Source organism: Helianthus annuus, chromosome 10 (genome assembly GCF_002127325.2).
Source record: "Helianthus annuus cultivar XRQ/B chromosome 10, HanXRQr2.0-SUNRISE, whole genome shotgun sequence".
Lineage (NCBI taxonomy): Eukaryota > Viridiplantae > Streptophyta > Magnoliopsida > Asterales > Asteraceae > Helianthus > Helianthus annuus.
The window spans coordinates 18,094,616-18,116,888 of record NC_035442.2 but is presented as its reverse complement, the minus strand read 5'-3'; the positions used below and the strand labels follow the sequence as shown (position 1 = coordinate 18,116,888).

The 22,273-nt window shown below is 45.1% G+C and overlaps 1 protein-coding gene across 1 annotated transcript; it reads right to left on the bottom strand.

Moving 5' to 3' along the window:
• Nucleotides 1–5,963: 5,963 nt before the first annotated feature.
• LOC110880703 lies at nt 5,964–7,790 on the bottom strand. The gene has a single exon (XM_022129174.1). It carries the CDS (start codon nt 7,788–7,790, stop codon nt 5,964–5,966), a length of 1,827 nt encoding a protein of 608 aa, XP_021984866.1.
• Between the last annotated feature and the right edge of the window lie 14,483 nt (nt 7,791–22,273).

Below are 22,273 nucleotides of genomic sequence, written 5' to 3'. Positions count from 1 at the left end.
GCACATGTGATTATTGATGAGCCTAAACCGAAGATAGAAGACATTCCCGTCATTTCGGAATATCCAGAAGTTTTCCCTGAAGATCTACCTGGTTGCCACCAGATAGGCAAGTGGAATTCAGGATCGATATCATCCCTGGAGCAGCACCTATTGCTAGAGCACCTTACAGGCTAGCACCAACCGAAATGAAGGAGTTAAGGACCCAGCTGGATGAACTGCTGGCTAAAGGTTTCATCAAACCTAGTTCGCCTCCCTAGGGAGCACCTGTCCTGTTTGTTAAGAAGAAGGACGGATCGATGCGTCTGTGCATCGATTATCGCGAGCTTAATAAGGTCACGATAAAGAATAGATATCCCTTGCCGAGGATCGACGATTTGTTCGATCAGTTACAAGGGGCAAGTTATTTTTCAAAGATTGATTTGAGGTCAGGCTACCATCAACTGAAAGTCAGAGATGAAGACGTACATAAAACCGCATTTAGGACTCGTTACGGTCACTACGAGTTCCTAGTGATGCCTTTTGGGCTCACTAATGCACCGGCTGCATTCATGGATCTCATGAATCGCGTCTGCAAGCCGTACTTGGACAAATTCGTCATCGTTTTCATCGACGACATTCTTATCTACTCGAAGAACCGAGCTGACCATGAGAAACACCTTCTTTGTATTCTCAAACTCCTGCATCATGAGAAACTCTATGCCAAATTCTCTAAGTGCGAATTCTGGCTTCGAGAAGTCCAATTCCTAGGACATGTTGTCAGCGAGCGTGGTATCCAAGTGGATCCCGCTAAAGTAGAAGCTGTCATGAATTGGCAAGAGCCAAAGACGCCTACAGAGATTCGTAGTTTCCTGGGTTTAGCAGGATATTACAGGCGATTCATTGAAAATTTTTCAAGGATTGCTGCGCCCTTAACTTCCTTGACCAAGAAGAAAGTAAAGTTCGTTTGGGGCCCTAAGCAGCAAGAGTCCTTTGATATTCTGAAGCAAAAGCTGAGCAACGCTCCTGTGCTGACATTACCTGAAGGTGCCGAAGAGTTCGTAGTTTATTGCGACGCATCACACACTGGCATGGGATGTGTGCTCATGCAGAAAGGCAAGGTGATTGCCTATGCTTCGAGACAGTTAAAGGTGCACGAGAAGAATTACACCACCCATGACTTGGAGCTGGGTGCCGTTGTGTTCGCACTAAAACTGTGGAGGCATTATCTGTATGGTATCAAGTTTGTGATCTATTCTGATCATAAGAGCCTTCAACATCTGTTTAATCAGAAGGAGCTAAACATGAGGCAACGCCGTTGGATGGAGACTTTAAATGATTATGATTGTGAAATCAGATATCATCCCGGCAAGGCGAATGTAGTCGCTGATGCCCTGAGTAGAAAGGAAAGGGTGAAACCCATCCGAATCAATGCCAAGAGCATTGAAGTGAAGAATAATTTAATTGAAAGGTTGTTAGCTGCACAGAGAGAAGCTGTGTTGGAAGCTAACTATCCTAAAGAAAAGTTAGGAGTAACTGAGGAGCAGTTAACTCTTAGCAAAGATGGAATTTTAAGATTAAACGGACGAATATGGGTTCCAATTTATGGAGGACTGCGAGATGTTATCCTCCAGGAAGCTCATAGTTCCAAATATTCTGTTCACCCGGGAGCTGATAAGATGTATCAGGATCTAAAGGCAAATTATTGGTGGATAGGCTTGAAAAAGTCTGTAGCCGCTTATGTAGCAAAATGCTTAACTTGTGCGCAAGTCAAAGCTGAGCATCAAAAGCCATCAGGCTTGCTACAACAGCCTGAACTTCCTGAATGGAAGTGGGAATGCGTAACTATGGATTTTATTACCAAGTTACCCAAGACGAGGAAAGGGAATGACACAATATGGGTTATAGTTGACAGACTGACTAAGTCAGCACATTTCTTACCCATCAAGGAGACTTATAGCTCCGACATGTTGGCCCAGTTATACGTTGATAAGATTGTAGCCTTGCATGGCATACCTGTGTCTATTATCTCTGACCGGGATACTAGATACACGTCGCATTTCTGGAAGAGTTTCCAGCAATCTTTGGGCACACGTTTGAATTTTAGTACGGCTTACCATCCTCAGACAGACGGTCAGAGTGAGCGTACTATTCAGACGTTGGAAGACATGCTACGTGCATGTGCTATCGATTTGGGTGGTAGTTGGGATAAGAACCTACCATTAATCGAATTCTCCTACAACAATAGCTACCATACCAGCATTAAGGCTGCGCCTTTCGAGGCATTATACGGTAGAAAGTGTAGATCGCCTGTTTGTTGGGCGGAAGTTGGAGATGTCCAATTATCAGGACCGGAGATAGTCTTCGAGACGACGGACAAGATTGTCCAGATTCGAGACCGTCTCAAAGCTGCCCGAGATAGGCAGAAGAGTTACGCAGATCCAAAGCGTAAAGATTTTCACTTCGAAGTAGGTGAAAAAGTGTTACTTAAAGTATCACCCTGGAAGGGAGTGATGCGTTTCGGCAAGAAAGGCAAACTAAGCCCGAGATACATAGGACCTTTCGAGGTTATCGAACGTGTCGGTTCAGTTGCCTATAAGTTAAACTTACCAGAGGAGCTCAATGGAATTCACAATGTATTCCACATTTGCAATCTGAAAAAGTGCTTCGCTGACGAATCACTGGTAATACCCCATACAGATGTGCATATAGATGAGAGCTTGAAATTGGTGGAAAAACCTTTGTCGATTGAAGATCGACAGGTAAAGAAGCTTCGAAGGAAGCATGTACCTATTGTTAAGGTCAAATGGGATGCCTGTAGAGGTCCCGAATTCACGTGGGAGGTTGAAGCCACGATGAAATAAAAATACCCTTATTTGTTTGAGTAAATCTCGGGTCGAGATTTATTTTAAGGGGGTGAGGATGTAACACCTCGAAATTTTGTGTCCAATAATGTATTGACACGTGTCATGAGTTTACACGTGGCATTAAATATTAAATAAAGGACTGAAGTTGACAAACCTTGAAAGTATGTAAATTCGAGGGTTATAAGTGTCAACGAAGGGTAAATATACTGTATAGTAACCCTAAACGATGCTCGTACCTTCAAACGAATAAATCATGGATCGTACGGAGCGAAACACGGAAGAAAGTGAGAGATTACGAGCTGCAGGGGTTAATCGTGTCAACATGTTTAATTTATACCTCTGAGTGACCCTTTGACGAACCCGAGGCTTTGTAACAGTAAAATACGCTCACTAGAATATAATATATAAATTTCGCGAAGTTCCGTTTTAAAACGAGAAAGTTATGATCAAATTCGTACACGAGGGTTTAAAAGCGTCAACAATAAAAGTTAAGGCTTTTCGGATAGTAATTAAACTAACCGGGGACTTAACAGTGCGGGTAAAAGGCACGAGCTTATACGGGCTTGGGTTATGGTATTTAAAATACCGCTTGGTCGGGCAATTGACCCCAACTCATTAGTAGTTGGGTATTATCAATGTGACCCGTTTAAAAACTTGTTTTGTTGGCTTTACGCCTTTGGGGGCTTAATGACCATGTCCCGGATATCCTTGGCAGCATTTTACGAAATGGCCACGACCTTGACATCCGGGTGTAGGCGTACACCCGGCATTATGTCCATGACTATAAAAGTGTAGCCGTTGGTTTACCCGCCACGGTTTTATGCTATGTGGCGTGTCTATTAAACTTTAACCCGTCACGACCCGGGCGACCGAACGCATAGTAACATGTAATTCTTTACAAGATTTAATTATAAATTATCCTAAGTTATAAAGAGTTTGTGCCTTGTGCATTTAAACCAATTTTATCAAACATTTTACAAAAAGTGTCAGTTGAATGTATTTACCAGTGTAAACTGACGTATTTTCCCCAAAAGACTAAATGCAGGTACTATGCGTAATTGGCTGGGATTTCTCCTTAGCATCATTAGAAGTCTCGCAAGCTTAAGATGCCTGAAGTCTGTTGAACAATACTTTTGTTATTATTATTGATCCCCTGTGGATTTTACTTCAACAATGGTGATACTTTGATATTACAAATAAAGTTGAAATATATTTATCTTTATGCTTCCGTCGTGCATTCATATATTGTGTGGTTTGACTATATTGTTGCCAACTACGTCACGGTAATCCCCCACCGGGCCCACCGGTGAGACACGTGGAAATCGGGGTGTGACATCTTAACTTAGGCTTTATTTGCTAACACCAATTTCTCATTCGTTTCTTTTGCTGTATATGGCCAACTCCATCCTAAATGCTGGAGAACTGGATGGAGCTGTTGCTGCTCTCATAGATGCCTCCCGCGCGGTTGGTCACCGTAGAGGTTATCTAGAGTGCGCGTAGGATGTTGAAGAGGTGTTTGGGCAAGAGTTTGATACTAGTCATTGCTCAGTGACCGATAAAGCTGATGCTGAGTTGGCCCGCGCTGAAAAAGCTTATGATCATCTATCACTACCTGTGATGGATTTGGTTGCAGAGGCACTGAAGCATGATGATTGGTGCCAACGGCAAAAAACCATTCTCGACCCACCAGAAACTGTTGAACTATCTGATGAAGAGGAACCAGCGGGCGATGATGGTGATGGCGATGGCAATGGTGATAGTGAGGGTGATGGCGATGGTGATGAATAGATAACGTTGACAGGCTTTTTTGCCTTGTAATTTTGTTTTTAGATGTTAAATGTAACCCGTTGCGCGGTCGCGCTTGTTTTGAATTGAATCAATGATGGTTTGTTTCCATGTAACTATTGCGCGGTTGCGCTTGTTGAATATGGTGTTTAAATTTGCTTTCTTTTTGTCTAGTTACAATTATTGCACTGTTGTTAGAAACTTTGGTTAAGTTAGCGCGAATAAATGTAAGTGTGGCTCTTGTGCGAGTGTAACTGCCCCGTCTTGCGCTATGTTTGCGGAGGACCTTGGAGGCATAACTCAAGAGCTCATAATTTACTGAAGTGTTTTCGTGCTAATCAAAAGTTTTAACATGCATTTGTAACGTAGATGTCATCATGATAAAAGAAAACATAAGGCGTATACTTTCATTGATTAAGAAATAGGCGCTTAGGCCAACATACATCGCATGCAAGTAACATAAAGGGCGTTTAGCCAACATAGGAAATTAAAAAAGGCGCATGGCCAACATGAGTGTGTAGGGGCGCAAGGCCGAGAGTAGTTACATATAACACTTGCGCAGTTGTTGCGCGTTCCACGTGCGCGGGATGATGTATCCATCCAGAGTGCGCAACTTGTATGCCCCTTTCCCTAGCACCTTGTGTATTAAGTATGGGCCTTCCCATTTGGGTGCTAGTTTTCCTGGGTGTTCGGCGTTTGAAGCTTCATTATCTCTGAAGACATACTCTCCTGGAGTGAAGGTACAAATGCGCACTCTTGCATTGCAATACCTTTCTAGCTGTGTCTTGTACTTGGCCTCTTTGATTTGCGCAATTTCGCGCCTTTCTTTGAGTAAATCCAAGTCAAGACGACGCTCTGCCTCGTTATCGATTGTGTTGAGTGCTGTCAAGCGCGGCGAAGGCAGGCCGATTTCAGCTGGGATAACCGCCTCTAAGCCATAGACTAGGCTGAAAGGGGTTTCGCCAGTGCTTGTTTTCGGCATGGTTCGATGAGCCCATAGGATGCTCGGGAGCTCATCTACCCAACCTCTTCTCTTTGTGACCAGTCGGGCTTTTATCCCTTCAACGATACTATTGTTAACACTTTCTACTTGTCCGTTGCCTTGAGGATGCGCAACGGATGCGAAAGTGTGTTCGATATTCATCTCTTTCATCTACTTTTGAAGGTCTTCAGAAGCAAAGTTGGTGCCGTTATCAGTTACAATTTTGAGTGGGAGACCAAACCTGCAAATGATGTGTTCCCAGATGAACTTGCGTACCATCATTGCAGTTGTTGAAGCGAGTGCTTTGGCCTCCACCCACTTGGTGAAATAATCGACGGCAACGATTATGAACTTCACAGCGCCGGAGCTTCCGGGAAGGGTCCCACCATATCGATTCCCCACTGCTGGAAAGGCCATGCAGTGGACACAGGAATGAGATCATTCTTCGGGCGCAGGGTCTTAGGAGCGTGCCTTTGACAGGAGTCGCATTTGCGCAATTCTCTTAGAGCGTCAACGTGCATCCCTGGCCAGTAGTAACCAGCGTTCATTATTTTCGCGACGACCATGCGTGGGCCTGCATGGATGTCGCAGATTCCTTCGTGAATCTCCCTGACCAAGTAATTTGCATCTCGGGGGTCTACACAGCGCAGAAGCGGCCCCAAGAAGGATCTTCGGTACAAGATATCGCCATTCATCTCATAATGCAGGGCCTTGTGTTGTACCTTCCTTGCCTCTGCTTTGTTATCAGGGAGTATTCCTTTTTGCAAGTATTGGATTATAGGGGTCATCCAAGATGGCTGCCCTATCTCGATCACGTTTACTTGACGCAGCAAAACCGACAGATTTTTTAGTACTTCGATTCTTACATCCTTGGCGAGATGTTGGAAAGAAGTTGAGGCGAGCTTGCTCAAGGCGTCTGCTAGTTTGTTTTCCGAGCGATTGATGTGAACTACCTTGTATGACTTGAATTGTTGGAGTAATTCTTTCGCCTGGTCCAAATACAAAGCCATAACTTCTCCCTTTGCATCGTATAGCCCGTTGATTTGGCTGGCGATCAAGAGTGAATCAACATGCGCTCGCAGATTTTGAGCTCCCATTTTTATGGCGAGGCGCAAGCCTACCAAGAATGCCTCGTATTCCGCCTCGTTATTGGTATTCTTGAAATCCAACTTGATGGCATATGTAAATTCATGCTTCTCAGGGCTCACGAGGCGCAATCCAGCTCCTACGCCATCTTCGTTTGAGGCCCCATCAGTGTACAGCAACCATAACTCATTGGACGTGTCTTGTACGGGAGTCTCAACAATCTCACAATCTTTGATTTTATCCACTGGGACTTCTGTAACGAAGTCCGCTAGAACTTGACCCTTGATGGCTGGGCGCGGCCTGTACAAAATGTTGTGGCCCCCCAGCTCGATCGCCCACTTTGCTAAGCGCCCAGACATTTCTGGTTTTTGTAATATTGTGCCGATGTGGAAATTGGTAAGTACGGTGATTACATGCCCTGTAAAGTATCTGCGCAGCCTCCTGGAGGCGTGTAGCAGCGCAAGTACTAATTTTTCCATCGTTGAATATCTCGTTTCTGAATCTGTAAGCACCCTACTGACGTAATATATTGGAGTCTGAACTCCATCTCTCTCCACCAATAATACCGACCCCACTGCCTTGTCCGAAGAGGACAAGTACAGGATGAGTGGTTCCTTTTCAAACGGCGCGGTCAGAGTAGGGAGCTTTATCAAACATTCTTTCATCTGCTGGAATGCAGTTTCTGCTTCCGGCGTCCACTTGAATTCTTGTTTCTTCACGCAGTTGCGTAGAGTGCTGATAAAAAGGTATGACTTTGCCGCGTGATTTGATAGAAATCGATTAAGCGCGGCTAGACGACCGACCAATCTTTGCATCTCTTTGATTGTGCGCGGAGACGGCATCCGCTCTATGGCTTGAACTTTCTCTAGGTTAACTTTAAAACCGCCATTTGTGACCACGAAGCCCAAGAATTTGTCCTCTTCCATACCAAAGGAGCATTTGGCTGGATTCAACTTCATATTCACGCTTCGCAGGGAGTTGAAAGTCTTCTCTATATCCTTTAGCTTCTGGTCCTCCTTGGGACTCTTGATCACAAGATCATCAATGTAGACCTCGATGTGTTTCCCAATATCTTCAGCAAAGATTTTATCCATCAGACGCTAGTATGTTGCGCCAACGTTTTTGAGACCGAACGACATCTTTGTGTAACAGAAGATTCCGAGGTCGGTTCGAAAAGATGTCTTGTCTTCGTCCTCAAGCTTCATTTGAACCTGATGATACCCCTTGTAACAATCTAAGAAGCATTTCCATCTGCACGGTGCGAGAGAGTCTATCTTTTTGTCGACCTCGGGCAAAGAGTAGCAATCTTTAGGGCATGCCTTGTTGAGATCGGTATAATCGACGCACATTCTCCATCCTCCGTTAGACTTCTCCACCGTCACAGGGTTCGCGACCCAGCTTTGATAGCGCACCTCTCACAAGATCCCTGATTTTAGCAGCTCACACACTTGCCCATTCATCGCTTTAGTCTTATCCGCCCCTAAGCTACGCCTTCTTTGCACTTTTGGTTCAACGAAGGGATAAGTATTCAGACAATGTTCAATAATGTCGCGCGGGACACCGGTCATGTCTGCCAGAGTCCAGGCGAAAATGTCCATATTCCTGAACAAAAGTTGTTTGAGGTGCGTTCTGATGTTTGGTGAGATCGCGTGGCCTATCGTCACCGTTTGCTCAGGGTATTTGCGATTTAAAACCCACTTTTCTGGTTCAGTTGTTGAAACTTTCGCCGCTTTGGTTGGGCGCGCATCCTCTGCTGACATTACTTCCTTCTTTACATATATGATCGCCACACCCATCTCAGTTGGAAACCCGATGGCTGAGTGGGGTGTGGAAGTTACCATGCTCAGCTCTCCTTGGGTTTCTCTCCCAATCAAAACATCATGCCTTGATTTGACAGGCATCAGCATGAAGTTGACAATTGTGGTTCTTGAATGCTTCCCTCAGACAGCGTGACGGGGAAGTTGATTTGGCCTAGTGGGAAGACCATTTCGTTGCAGAATCCTGACAGAGGGTAATCAACCGGCTCAAGTCTCGCTTTATCTTCGTCGTTAAACTGATTAAAGCATTGCTCATAGATGATGTCAACTGTACTTCCCGGTTCAATAAAGACGTATTCCGTTTCGTAGTGACCGATGATACCGGCAATGACGATGGGGCGCGTGGCGTGTGGACCCCCGCGTACTACCGGGAAGATGACCTGTTGCTCTTGCCATGCCGGTTAGAATGGTTGCTTGCCTTTATCTCTTGCGCTATATCGTGGTCCATTGACCATGTGCGTTTCCAATCGTCTGACCTTTTTCTCTCTTCCATCATCGTTGCGCTGAATTTGGCATGTCTCTTTGTGCACGTTCTTTACCAGATGGCTTAGCTTTCCGCTTTCCAGCGCTTTTTCGATTTCTTGTCTTAAGCTGATACAGTCATCTGTCAGATGACCTGTATCTTTGTGGAAATCACAGTACAGGTTGGGGTCCTGCCCCTTCTTGTTTGTCATAGGCCTTGGAGCTTTGAAATCATGGTTCTCCGTCATGAGCACCTCTTTTGGTGTCTTGATGAGCGGAGTCTAGTGCTTTTCTCGATTCTCGTTCCTGACTGCCTTTCGATAACCAATGCGATCAATTGTGTCTCGCGTGTCCTCCCTGTATTGAGGTCGTTCGTCATAACCGCTGGAATGGCTGGCTTTCCATCCAGGGTTTTTGCCTTTGTTACGCCTGTTGTTATCGCGGGAGCTTCCTTTGGAAAATCTATCTTCAGTGTAAGAGTTTTAGTTACCGGCCAATGACTCTTCAGTTTGCGCAACTATTTTCGCAGCTTCTATGAGCTTATCCCATTCCTTGGGCATTCCATCTTTTCCCGTGATAGTCCTGATGAGGCTATCACAGCGAATGGCTTTCTTGAAGTGAGCGCGCATGAGCTGTTCGCTTACACCACCGATTTCCAAACACTCCTTATTGAAGCGAGTGATGAAATCTTCTAAACCTTCGTTCTCCCTGCGCCAAATGTCCGTTACCTCAGCTGTGTCGCGCTGGTAACATCTTTGTTGACTGAAATGGTTGAAAAATTGGGTTCTAAAATCGACCCATGACGTGATTCTTCCAGGTGGGAGGCTGTCGAACCAAGCGTGAGCAGCTCCTGTGAAAGTTTGGATAAACAGCTGGCACCACATAGGCATATTCCATCCTCCCATGCAACCAACACTTGTGAATACTCTGACGTGATCATCGGGATCAGTCAGCCCATTAAACTTTCCGACTGTTGGAGGCAATTTCTCCTTTGATAGCGGCGCTAGGGCAATCTTTGGAATGAACTTCGAATGTTCGGCAGCTTCGGCTGGTCTATAGGCGAGGCGGAAGTCTCGCTCTGCTTCTTCGCTGTATCCGACATGCTGCCTCGGCTTGTAGTATTCATGGTGTGACAACTGTCAAATTTGCATGCATCCGTACGTTTAATTAATATTGATTTATGCTTAATGACTGTGCTTAATTACAATTGTGGATTTAACTGCTTTCTGATTTCTGATACATACATACACATGCATCACATTCATACTGTCACTCCATTTATTACACACAAACTTTAGTGACGAACTTGATGCACAAAGCACAGTTAGCACAGTGAGTGGATAACCCAGAAAACATGCTGACAATGCCAGCACCTAGACAGACAATGTTTTGAAGCCAGTATGAGCCAGAGGCAGGGTACTACACTAGTAGGGAGTGTAGGGAAGTGAGGACCATAAAACTACGTCACTAGGTGATAGTTATAGTGTCGGAAAGTGCCTAAAATACACTCTAAATGCAGAATTCTGCACTAAATAACAAAAAGCATTTAATGATGCTAGTAATGTGCAAAAACTTGACAAAATGGTCCTAGATACTTTCCAAAGTGTTGGGAATTAAAAGTGTCACAAAAAGTATTATAAAAGACACCTTATGGTTTAATTAAGCGCTTTAACGGACAACACCCAACCGAACAACCGGACCTTACCCGGAACACAAAAATATTGCCAAACACATTATTTTTATTTTTCTGAGCTAGTTAGGGTCCCCGAACACCCTAACACACTATATATTATATAACACACCATAAACCATTAACTAATCACTTGGTTCCTAACTAGATCACTAACTAGTACTTACCACCCAACCAAGCACCCCCCCCCCCCCCCCTCATACGGTTACAAGGGGTGGACCCACCCCTTGATTTCTTTAAGTTGTTTATTATATTTGCTAAGTACTTAGGGGCATGTTAACTAATGGTTAATATGAATGTTGGAAGACTTCTTATTTAACTCCTAGTCCACCATCACTTCTCATTCACAAACCCACCAACACTTCACTCTCTCCCTCTCCCTCTTTGGTCTCGGCCGACCCCCACAACACACACCACCACCATCATTCAAGCTTCTTCAAGCAATCTACATACATCCAAGGGTGTTAGAGATCATACAAACAAGCTTGGTGTGTTTGGAAGCTCAAGGACCTCTCTCATTTTCTTTTATCCACCACTTTTCTACACTTGAACTCCCATAGCCTTGTGCTAGTGGTAAGCACTTAGATCCTTGCATTTTACATGTTGTTTAAGTGGTTAATGATGTTTAAAGATCAAAAAGATAAGAACTCTAAGAACCATAAACAAAGTCTTGAACATCAACTAACTTTGTGATGAAGTACTGTTAAAATGGTTAAGAAATCATGTTATTCTTATGTTGTTATGTTTGTTGATCATTGTTGCTAGTAAAAATGATATGGATCATCATGTGGTCTTGATAGATCATGATTAAAAACATGATCTAGCAAGATGAGAAAGTAAGAATGTTGTGAATGATGGAATCATCCACACATAAACTATGAAGTTGAATAAATGGGTGTTTTCTTGAAAAATAAAGATCAAAGTAAGTTATAATCTTGTAGATCTAAAGATCCATGAGTGGTTTTTCGCAAGAACCAAGTGAAAAGTATGAGTTTGTTAAAACTTGGATCTTACATAAACTTAACACATTTTAGTGGATAAACAAGTGTAGGAACACTTGTGTAATAAGAAAATTTCACAAAGAAATATTTTTAGAAAATATGACTAGAAGTTGTAAATATTCAAATTCTTTAAAAATGAAGTTTTTAGAAATGAAGTTTTTAAGGAACTAATCACATTTTTAAAGGTAACAAGACTTACTAAGTATGCTAGTAAGTCACTACATACTTTTATAAATTTTCAAGTTCATAAGTTTATGGTTTATGCTTGTTTTTGACAAGTTTGGTAAGTAGAGGTTGTATATTGTTGATTGAGAATTGTTTGGATGAATGTTTGAAAAGAAAATGATATGCTAAATAGCATGGACACCTCCATTTACAAAGGAAACTCTGGCGAAATTTTCTAAAATTTCCAACACTTAGAAAATATTTTTCTAAACAAGTGTTACAAGTATATTTTATAACTTGTGTTTCAAATATAAACTTCGCCATAAATTTTGTTACGAAATACAAAGTATCGGAGGTTGGTTTTCGCAAATAAAAATGGGTAAATATATATTTAGAATATATATTTTATACTAAGACACTTGCGTGATTATTTGTATATTTTGTGAACTAGTTATATTATTTTAGGGTAAAATAATATAACTTACAAAATACCATGGAAATTACAACTCCAAAATAATACCAAAAATTGCAAGGAATAAAATATTGAAGTTACACACATAATATTGTGAAACCGAACAAGAAAACGTAACTTATGAAGTATCCCGGTAGTTACTGATACATTATAATTTTTGGTAGATATTATCTTGGAGACGAAAGGAAAGAAAATGTGATTTTTATACATATTACCAAGTATATCATATTTTGGGACAAGAGAAAATGTATTATTTGGGAAAGTAAAAATATTTTTACTTGGGCTTATTAAGAAATATAGTATTTTTGGGAAAAATATATATATTTTCTTGAACTGTGTTGTTTTGAATAAAAATAAGGTTTATTTATATATTCTTAAGAGAGACTTAAAGATATATATTCTTTTGGATTAACACACCAGAAAACGACGCCACTACATGGCTAGATATGCAAATACAAGAATACGAATAACCATGTATGAAATACCCCATCCTTGGGAAGGAAATACGAATACTTGAGAAGTATTAATACAGAAACACTGCATAAACAATTATTCCAAAACTAAATATAATTATTATAACTTGGAATAATATCAGAAACGTAACCCAAAAACACAAATACTAAGACCAGGCACGACCCGTTCGTCTAATAGACGTTAGTACACTGTAGGTAGTCGTGTTGGCTGGGGAGATTTGGGTTACACATACTGAAGACGCAATACTGTGAGTTCATGTCCCCCTTTTCTCTTTACTGTTTTCAGTTTTATACTTCGGGGGTGAAATACATGCGACAATTATTACAAACAATTATTTACATGGTATGGTTAGCGTAGGGAGGGTTTACTACCAGATCATGTGAGTGGGTAGGGCGATTAAGGCCATAAATCCTCGTTATAGGACCGAGGGACATGAGTGATAGATCTATTTGGGTGTAGCGAGCCCCACCCCTGAGTCCGCAGGATGGACCATGTGGTGACTATGTCTTCCAGCCGAAGCCCGGTAACAAATCTGCTAGGTTTGAGTCTTCCTGCATCACTTCACACATATCAATGGCCTTGTAAACCATTGGTGATCTCTTTTTCCTTATTGCTACATACGAGGGACTTACATACATACTTACAACATTTTCAAAGGTTTATTCATACACACAAACGAACACATGAACTCGCTCAACTTTTGTTGATGTTTTTCAAACTACATGTATTTCAGGAAACTTTAATGGATCTGGCGGGCGTTGGAAGTTTTTTTATGCTGCGTTAAGAATAAAGATGTCATCCATGGTCTTGAGTTTGGACGGTGTGTCTTATTCCTGGACGAGACATGTCCTCCAAACCCTGGGTATTATTCAATATCTTTTGGTGAGTCCTTAATGAACTCAAAAACAATTTGTACGATTTGTAAAACTAGAATTTGAAGTCTACGTTTTAAAACGATGTTGTTATATTTTAAACTTATTTAATGGATGACAAACCCATGGTTTTATCATATAGTTGATGTTATGATTGAATGCAATGATATTAAGAAAGTCACACCATAATCACACTTCCGCAAAAGTCAGGGTGTGACACATGGTTCTTTTGCAAACGGTTGAAGACTGAGGACCCTTCGTAATCTTGCCAAGTTGGATCGTTTGGGTCTGTGTCATCCCACTCATTATTCAAGTTGCGCGCCCCAAGCCGTGTCTGAACTGGACCTCTTTAAACGTTTGACGGGTAATCATAATAGCTTTCCGTCTCTCCCCGTATATCGCGCGTGTCGTGCACGCTCGGTCTTCGTAGGGGAGGAGGCCTGGTCATTCTTCCTTGAAGGATTTGCTGTGGGGGTATCTTCCGCTCCCCCTGACTCGGACCTGGAGGTGTAACCAAAGATGGTTCTGCTTGTAAGACTACTTGTTGTGCGCTCAAAGACTGATACACAGCATTGATGGTAGCAATTTGCTTGGCGTACCAAGAGGCTGGAGTCTCGCCCTCTGGTAGCCCTAATAGCGCGAAAATATTCTGTGGAGGAGCTGGGTTTGAAGGACTAGCGACATGACTCACTGGGGTTACTGTTTGAGTGATACGAGTTACACTCGCGCGAGGTCCCCCAGTGTTGGCATACTGTTGTTTTATGGCAGGGTGTAGTTCACATACATTGCACAATCATGTACATAAGAACTTCTACAATGGGCGCACATGGGGCGTTCATGGCCCACATGGCACTTAGGCGGTAGCTTGGTCTATGAACGAACAAGAGAAAATGAGGCGATTTGTTTAGGGCCGGCCCCGATAATTTGTGTACCCTGATCGAATTCGAAAAAAAACGTGTCCTTAGGCCTTAACACAATTGGGTATTAGGCGATCTAGATCTAAACCTAATGACAATGTGCTAATAACTAATCTAAACCAGAAAAATAGTTTTGTAAGTGAGCTTATTCTGGTGTTTATATGAGTATACCCTATTAATTTACTTTTTTACATATATATATATCGGATTTTTTTTAAATAACGTGCCCTTTGAAATATCGGGCACTGACCGGTGGTCCTCCCTGCCCACTCTCAAGGCCGGCCATGGATTTGTTTATGAGGACAAACGTCCATGGGTGGGTAAATTAGAGAAGGGGAGGTGTCCATGAAGCTAATCGACATGGACACGTCTGCGCACCCACCCTCCATTGTGGATGCTCCCACAATCTGTACTATATAAACATGTCATTTAATTATAATTGGTAGTTATATATATGCATCCTGGTGGCTTTGTACATTTCGATTAAAAATCATTTTGCACAATGAGGCATTGAGGCCTGAAGGGGTATGGTCCCAGATCTCGCGTCAGCATCGACCGCGAGTGACCATTACCCTTATCAAAACCCCCACTAGCCAACAACCTACTTGTGCCCATGCAAGAACGCATCGACACAAGGATTGAATCCAATCTGTCTAGTGATGGAGGAGGACTTACCTGGAACGTGAGAACGGTAGAGTGATGCGACATAGCATCACATCTGGTGTATGAAAACGGAAGTATTCACAGCGATGCGGCCTCGCACCGCGTCCAGTGAACACTTCTATCAATACAAGGAAGCTGGATAACAGCAACAGTCACCACAGGCGACGATGCGGCCAGCACCGCATCTCGCGTATTTCTTGATCACAAGCAAGAGACGCGATAACATCAGATGTTACCGTAGGCAGCGATGCGGCTCGCACCGCATCCTATACGCTCAACAAGTGGGACTGACACCACAGTGCAAGTGGCACCAATGGCAGTCACCTGTCAGGGCTACGTAAGCAACGGACTGGCGTGGCGTAACATCCACAACCCACAAGCCTGACACACCTGCAAAGGTGCAGCACGTCGTCAGTCCGTCCATCATCCTCCTCCTTCACTCCTCGGCTATAAATACCAACCCCAAACCAGGTTTGAGGTATCTCTTGACAACTCTCTCACTACTACTACTATCTTACTTTGCTTCCCAAGCAAATTACTGATTCTCACGCCGGAGAGTGGTAACAAGGAGCACCCCCCACCCCATCCTCCTTGTTACGAGTCACGGTTTGTTTCCTTGTGCAGGAGATCAACCCACCGGTGATCCAGCCAGCGATCCTCGAGAGGAAGGGATTAACCCTTCTTGACGAGACCAGTGAGTTAACCCTGCCCGGTTAACCATTGTTTCATCATTGGCGCCCACCGCTACTCTTAGCACTTTTCAAACCATCATTTTCCCTCTCTCACGATCATGACAGATCACCAAAACAATACTGGGGATAACCAAAACCCCACAAATCCAAGTCCGGTAGGGGTCAATCCCTCAACATCGCAACCCGGACACATCGGCACGTCCACACAAAGGGGTCCCTCCCTTACGTTTGGACATGACTTATCACAGTACGCATCTGCGATCCCACCAGGCATGGACGTTCACGCCTGGTACGACCAGCAGGCAGCCTTGCTGACAGCAACATACAACCGCGCTTGTGCGGAAGCGCAGATACAAGCTGGGCCCACCCCAGCACCGCATACCCCCGCCGATCGTATTTTACAATACGGAGGCAGGGACATTCACGTCCAGCTTCGAGAAGCCGACGTGAAGACCGCGGATCATCTTGCTGTTCGGTCCACACAATCAACGAGGATGATTCCGCATACGGGTCCCACACCAGGGGACCAGTGCATACCCGCCTAGGTCCCTACGTTGAAGACAGGCAACGATCCGCATCCCGACATGGCTCTGGAATTCAGAGCCGGTTTGGCCCACAACCATATACCGAGGGGTACGGTCGTACCGACCCGGACGACCGTACATATTGTGGAGATTCACATGACACCTGCAGCAGACCGGGAGGACGCAACTATGTTCCTCCCACTCACCCCCGCAGTACATACCTCAGGGCTGCAAAGCGCCCTGAGAATAAACCTTACAGACCAAAGGCTGCGGCCGAAAACTCCAAATTCGCCCCGCGGATTGCCCGCGCCCATGTCACTACAACAAAGTTCCCATTCAATGTTGGGAAATACAGTGGTTCGACCGACCCGGACGACCACATGAACATTTTCATGGGTGCGGGGTGCAATGGCCAGTGGGATGAACCCACTTGGTGTAATTTTTTCCCCCAGACCCTCACGGGCCTGGCCAGGGCATGGTTCGATTCTTTGCCAGTAGGATCACTGGAATCATTCGAGGACTTGCACGCCAAGTTCCTCGCCCATTTTAGCCAGCAACGACGCCACGAACGTGATTCGATGGACGTCATGAATATCTGGCGTAGGGACGACGAATCTATCGAAGCATTCGTCGTCTGTTACAATAAAGAGTGCCTGGAGATAGGTGACGTGGCAGACCAAATGGCACGTAACCACTTCATTAAGGCCGTCAGGGACAAGCAGATGGTCATGACCATCTCTGGCAAGGAGGGCTTGCCTAAAAATGGGAAGATGTCATGACCGCGGTCAAGACATATGCCCAGACGCAGCGGTCTCTTGAACCGCACCTGGCAAAGGCACAGCCCCAAGCCGAAACCTCCTACCAAGGGTCCAAGCGTAACAACAAACGCAACATGGACGCGGGAAATCGCGACAGTATTTCTAAACCATACTTCCCGCGAACCAACCCGTTTGACCCAAGAAACCATAACGCCCAACGGGACAACCGGGCGTCAAAGAAAGATTCTCGGGACCGCAACTGGACCGAGATCACTATGTCGCCAAGCGAGGTCCTTCTTGCGGACCCGCAATTCCTGCGACCGGCCCAACCAATGAAGTCCAAGAAAAATCAAGATCTCACACTCTACTGTGAGTATCACAAGGACTCGGGCCACACCACCAACAACTGCATCAGTCTCCGGCTGGGGATTGAGCGAGCTTTAAAAGAGGGGAAACTGCAACATCTTTTGCCAGGTGGACAAAAACCCACCAAGCGCATCACCCCTCATGGCGAAGGTACCTCCTCCGGAAAGAAAACCATGTACGTGGCCTCCACCCACATGATCAACGGAGGCAAAGGTAGGCCGCGCAAAGCGGTGAGAAGGCCGGACAATGACTGGAAAGACGAGCAAGTCGTCTTTCCAAAAGTCCGAGGCGGACCGCGCGATAGGCGCGCCGTCGTTATTACAGGCCAACTGGCACACTACTGCACCGAGCGTCTATTCATCGACCCGGGCAGTACTTCTGACATAATCTACGAACAATGCTTCAACCAGTTTGACCAGGAGGACAAAGATCGGTTGCAAGCAGTAGATTACCCATTGGCTGGGTTCGCAGGGGAAACTGTCTTTCCCCTGGGACAGATCACTTTTCCTGTGCGTCTTACCAGCGGAAGGCACACAAGAACAGAAGAGGTAAATTTCATGGTCTTACCTCACACCTCCAGATATGACGTACTCCTTGGGAGAGAATCCCAAGGAGATTTCAATATGATTACATCTGTCCCCCACTCTGCTGTCGGTTTTCCAACCGAATCGGGGGTCGCGATAATCTACGCACGAAGAGACGTCATGATGACGGACGAGCTACGTCCGACCAAGGTCGCAAGGCCCACCCCCAACAACCAACCAGAGAAATGGGTTCTCAACGCGAGATACCCAGAACAAAAGGTTACATTGGGTCACGCCTTGTCCCCGACCACAAAAGCGCACCTGAAGCAACTTCTCTTCAGGAACCAAGACATTTTCGCGTGGACACCCACAGACATGACAGGGGTCCCACGTGATATCGCGCAACATCACTTGAATACCTCACCAAGTATCAAGCCGGTGATCCAAGGCCAACGCCACCTTGGGTCCGCTAAAAATCTGGCGATGCAAGAGCAGGTCGAAGAACTGCTCTCCGCAGGCATCCTGCGGGAAGTAAAATACCAGACCTAGTTATCCAACCCGGTCATGGTAGAAAAACCATCCGGGGGCTGGCGCATGTGCGTCGATTACAAAGACCTTAACAAAGCCTGCCCCAAGGATTGTTACGCACTTCCGGAAATCGACGAAAAGGTCGATAATCTCGCACCATTCAGATGGAAGTGTTTCCTCGATTGCTACAAAGGGTACCATCAGGTACAAATGGCGATCGAGGATGAAGAAAAAACGGCATTCCGCACTCCCACCGGGAATTACTGTTATACAAAATGCCGTTTGGGTTGCGCAACGCGGGCGCAACCTATCAAAAACTGATGAATGACACTTTCCGCGGGCAAATAAGCAAAAGTGTCGAAATCTACATGGACGACTTAGTCGTCATGAGCATGGAAGAAGATACCATGCTCACAGACATTGAAAGAACATTCCAGACTCTGCGAAGCGTTAACATAAAGCTCAATCCAGGGAAATGCTCGTTTGGAATGGAAGAAGGCAAGTTCCTTGGGTTCATCGTGACTAAAGATGGATTCAAGGTAAACCCGGAGAAAGTTCAGGCGATCGAGCGCACGCCATCGCCTTCATCGATGAAAGAGATGCAACGACTAGCCGGCAGGCTAGCGGCACTCAACAGATTCTTAGCCAACCATGCAGCTAAGTCTTATCCTTTCATCAAGACCCTGCAGAACTGTTTAAAGAAAGAACAATTCCAGTGGACCGCAGAGGCTGAAAACGCTTTCCGGGAAATGGAGGAGTGTTTGATACAACTCCCAACTTTAACCGCACCACGCAAGGATGAGCCACTCATATTATACCTATCCGCCGCGGACAACGCGGTGGGTGCGGTATTGATAGTGGAACGGGAGGGGGTTCAAACACCCATCTATTACATCAGCAAGATGCTCAACGACCCAGAGACGAGGTACTCAATAATGGAGAAGTTGGTGCTAGCATTGGTGCACGCTTCAAGACGGTTGCGACGCTACTTCGCAAATCACGTCATCACAGTGCTAACCAATTACAGGATCGGCCCGATCCTATCCAAACCTGACATCTCTGGGAGATTAGCAAAATGGGCAATCGAGCTGGGCGCACACACGCTACACTACAAACCGCGCCCCGCGATTAAAGGCCAAGTCTTAGCTGATTTCGCCGCCGAAGTACCGGTAAATCGCATCCAAGAATGCGAAGAAGCACAAAACCCTGCACCAACGCCATCTTCCTCAGAAACCTGGGCACTATTCACCGATGGTGCCTCCAACGAGGAAGGAGCGGGCGCAGGTCTGCGACTCGTCAGCCCCGATGGTCAAGAACTTACGTATGCAATCCGCCTCGATTTCAAAAGCACAAACAACGAGGCCGAATATGAAGCCCTACTGGCAGGACTACGTTTAGCAGTTAAACTCAGCGTGCAACACCTGGAAGCACACGTCGACTCTTTGTTAGTTGCAGGACAGATACGCGGCGACTATGCCGCAAAGGGGGATATCATGATCCTCTACCTCGAGCAAGCCCTGCAACTAACATCAAAGTTCTCTTCGTTTAATATCCGACATATTAACAGGAGTGAAAACAAATCCGCAGATGCACTCTCCAAACTTGCATCCACCAGCTTCCAACACCTGACAAAGGAAATACGTATCGAAATTCTACAAAATCCTTCAGTACCCCTGCGCCAGGTCAACGTCATCCAATACGGGACAACGTCATGGATGACACCAATTATTGCATATTTGCAATCAGGTGTGACTCCCGAAAGCAAATCGGAGGCACGCAAGCTACAATACAAAGCGTGCCATTATCAAATGGGAGACGGTATCTTATACCGCAAATCATACCTAGGGCCACTACTACGATGCGTCAACCCCTAGGATGCCACATACCTCATCAGAGAGATACACGAGGGTATGTGCGGCATACACGCAGGACCACGCATGGTAGTGGCCAAAATCATGAATGCTGGGTATTACTGGCCCGGCATGCACCTGGACGCCGTCAAAGAGCTGCGCAAATGTATCAACTGTCAACGACATGCTCCAAAAACTTTGCACCCCAAAAACAACCTGGTCCCGGTCACCACCGCATGGCCCTTCCAGAAATGGGCAATCGACATTGTGGGACCTTTCCCTGACGCACCAGGTGTAGTCAAATTTATCATAGTAGCGGTTGATTACTTCACAAAATAGGTAGAGTCAAAACCACTCGCCTCAACCACTGCTATGATAACAAGAAAATTCATATGGGAACACATCATCTGCCGTTTCGGTCTACCAATGTGCATCGTTACCGTTAACGGCACCAACTTTGCTGCTGACGAATTTCAAAAATGGCTAGCAGAACTACACATTGAACATATATTCTCATCCGTGGCACATCCGCAAGGAAACGGCCAAGTTGAGAGTATTAACAAAAGTCTAGTCGAGGGCATCAAAGCAAGGTTGGGAACAGCCAGGCGTGGCTGGGTCGATTAACTCCCAAGTATCCTATGGGCTCACCGCACAAGCCCAAAAACAAGCAATGGGGAAACACCCTTCGGCCTAGTCTATGGCTCAGAAGCGGTGATCCCCGCGGAAGTAGGCCTCCCTTCACCCAGAATGTTGGCTATTGAAAAAATAGACAACAGTATGGAACGCAGGATCGACTTAGACCTTTTGGAAGAAAGGCGCGAAAACGCTGCCATCAATGAGGCTAAGTACAAATCCAAACTGGAAAAGTACTACAACTCACGTGTCCGCGTTTGTACTTTCAACCCGGGAGACTACGTCCTCCGCGACAATGAAGCATCTAATGTTGAGCGCCCAGGCAAACTTGCCCCCAAGTGGGAAGGACCCTACCTCATCAAAGAGGTCCTAGGGAAAGGCGCATACAAACTACAAACGTTAGAAGGCGAACCTATCGCACGAACATGGAATGCACAACAGCTTCGACGCTGCTATATGTAAGTCATGTTCTTACATTTTCTATGTAACCTATCGGGCCGCAGGCCATTTGCAAATAAATAAATAAGCAATTTTATACATTATTGTTTGTTACTACTATTACAAATGCGTGTTCCACTTTGCGGTATCCCAAAAACAGATTGGCAAAATCTTCATTCGCGATACCCATACAAAGTGATAACCACACACAAATATTGTAATAGGCCAGCAAAAGGCAAAAAGACTTGAGTGTTTATCCGGCCGGATAGACAAGTTTTTGTTAACCTAACACAATTCCTGAGCCCACAAAGGCAAACAATGGAATTGACGCATACTTATACCGCAACAGTATGGAGTACACTCGACCCCATTCACAATGGGTAGAGATCCGCATACATACGTTCAGACATGCAAGAATTAAAAACACTTGTACAAATTGAACAATAAACTTTATATTCAAAAAATTCAAGCACCCACGCGATGCTTAATGGATTTACATAAAGTTCCTAGTCTATACAAGAGGAAAACAAAAAGGGGGCACACTACCCACCTAAACCCTATTTTGTACCGCTGGTTCCCGCACCATCTCCAGCACCACCAGCGGGATTTTCCTCTTCTGCATCAGCATACAGCATCCGCAGCCGGTCAACGTAATCCGCAGCCTCTAAACAGTCGTCCAACTCCTCCACACAAGCGAGGGACGTATCATAAAAAGAGGCTACAGCCGCGTT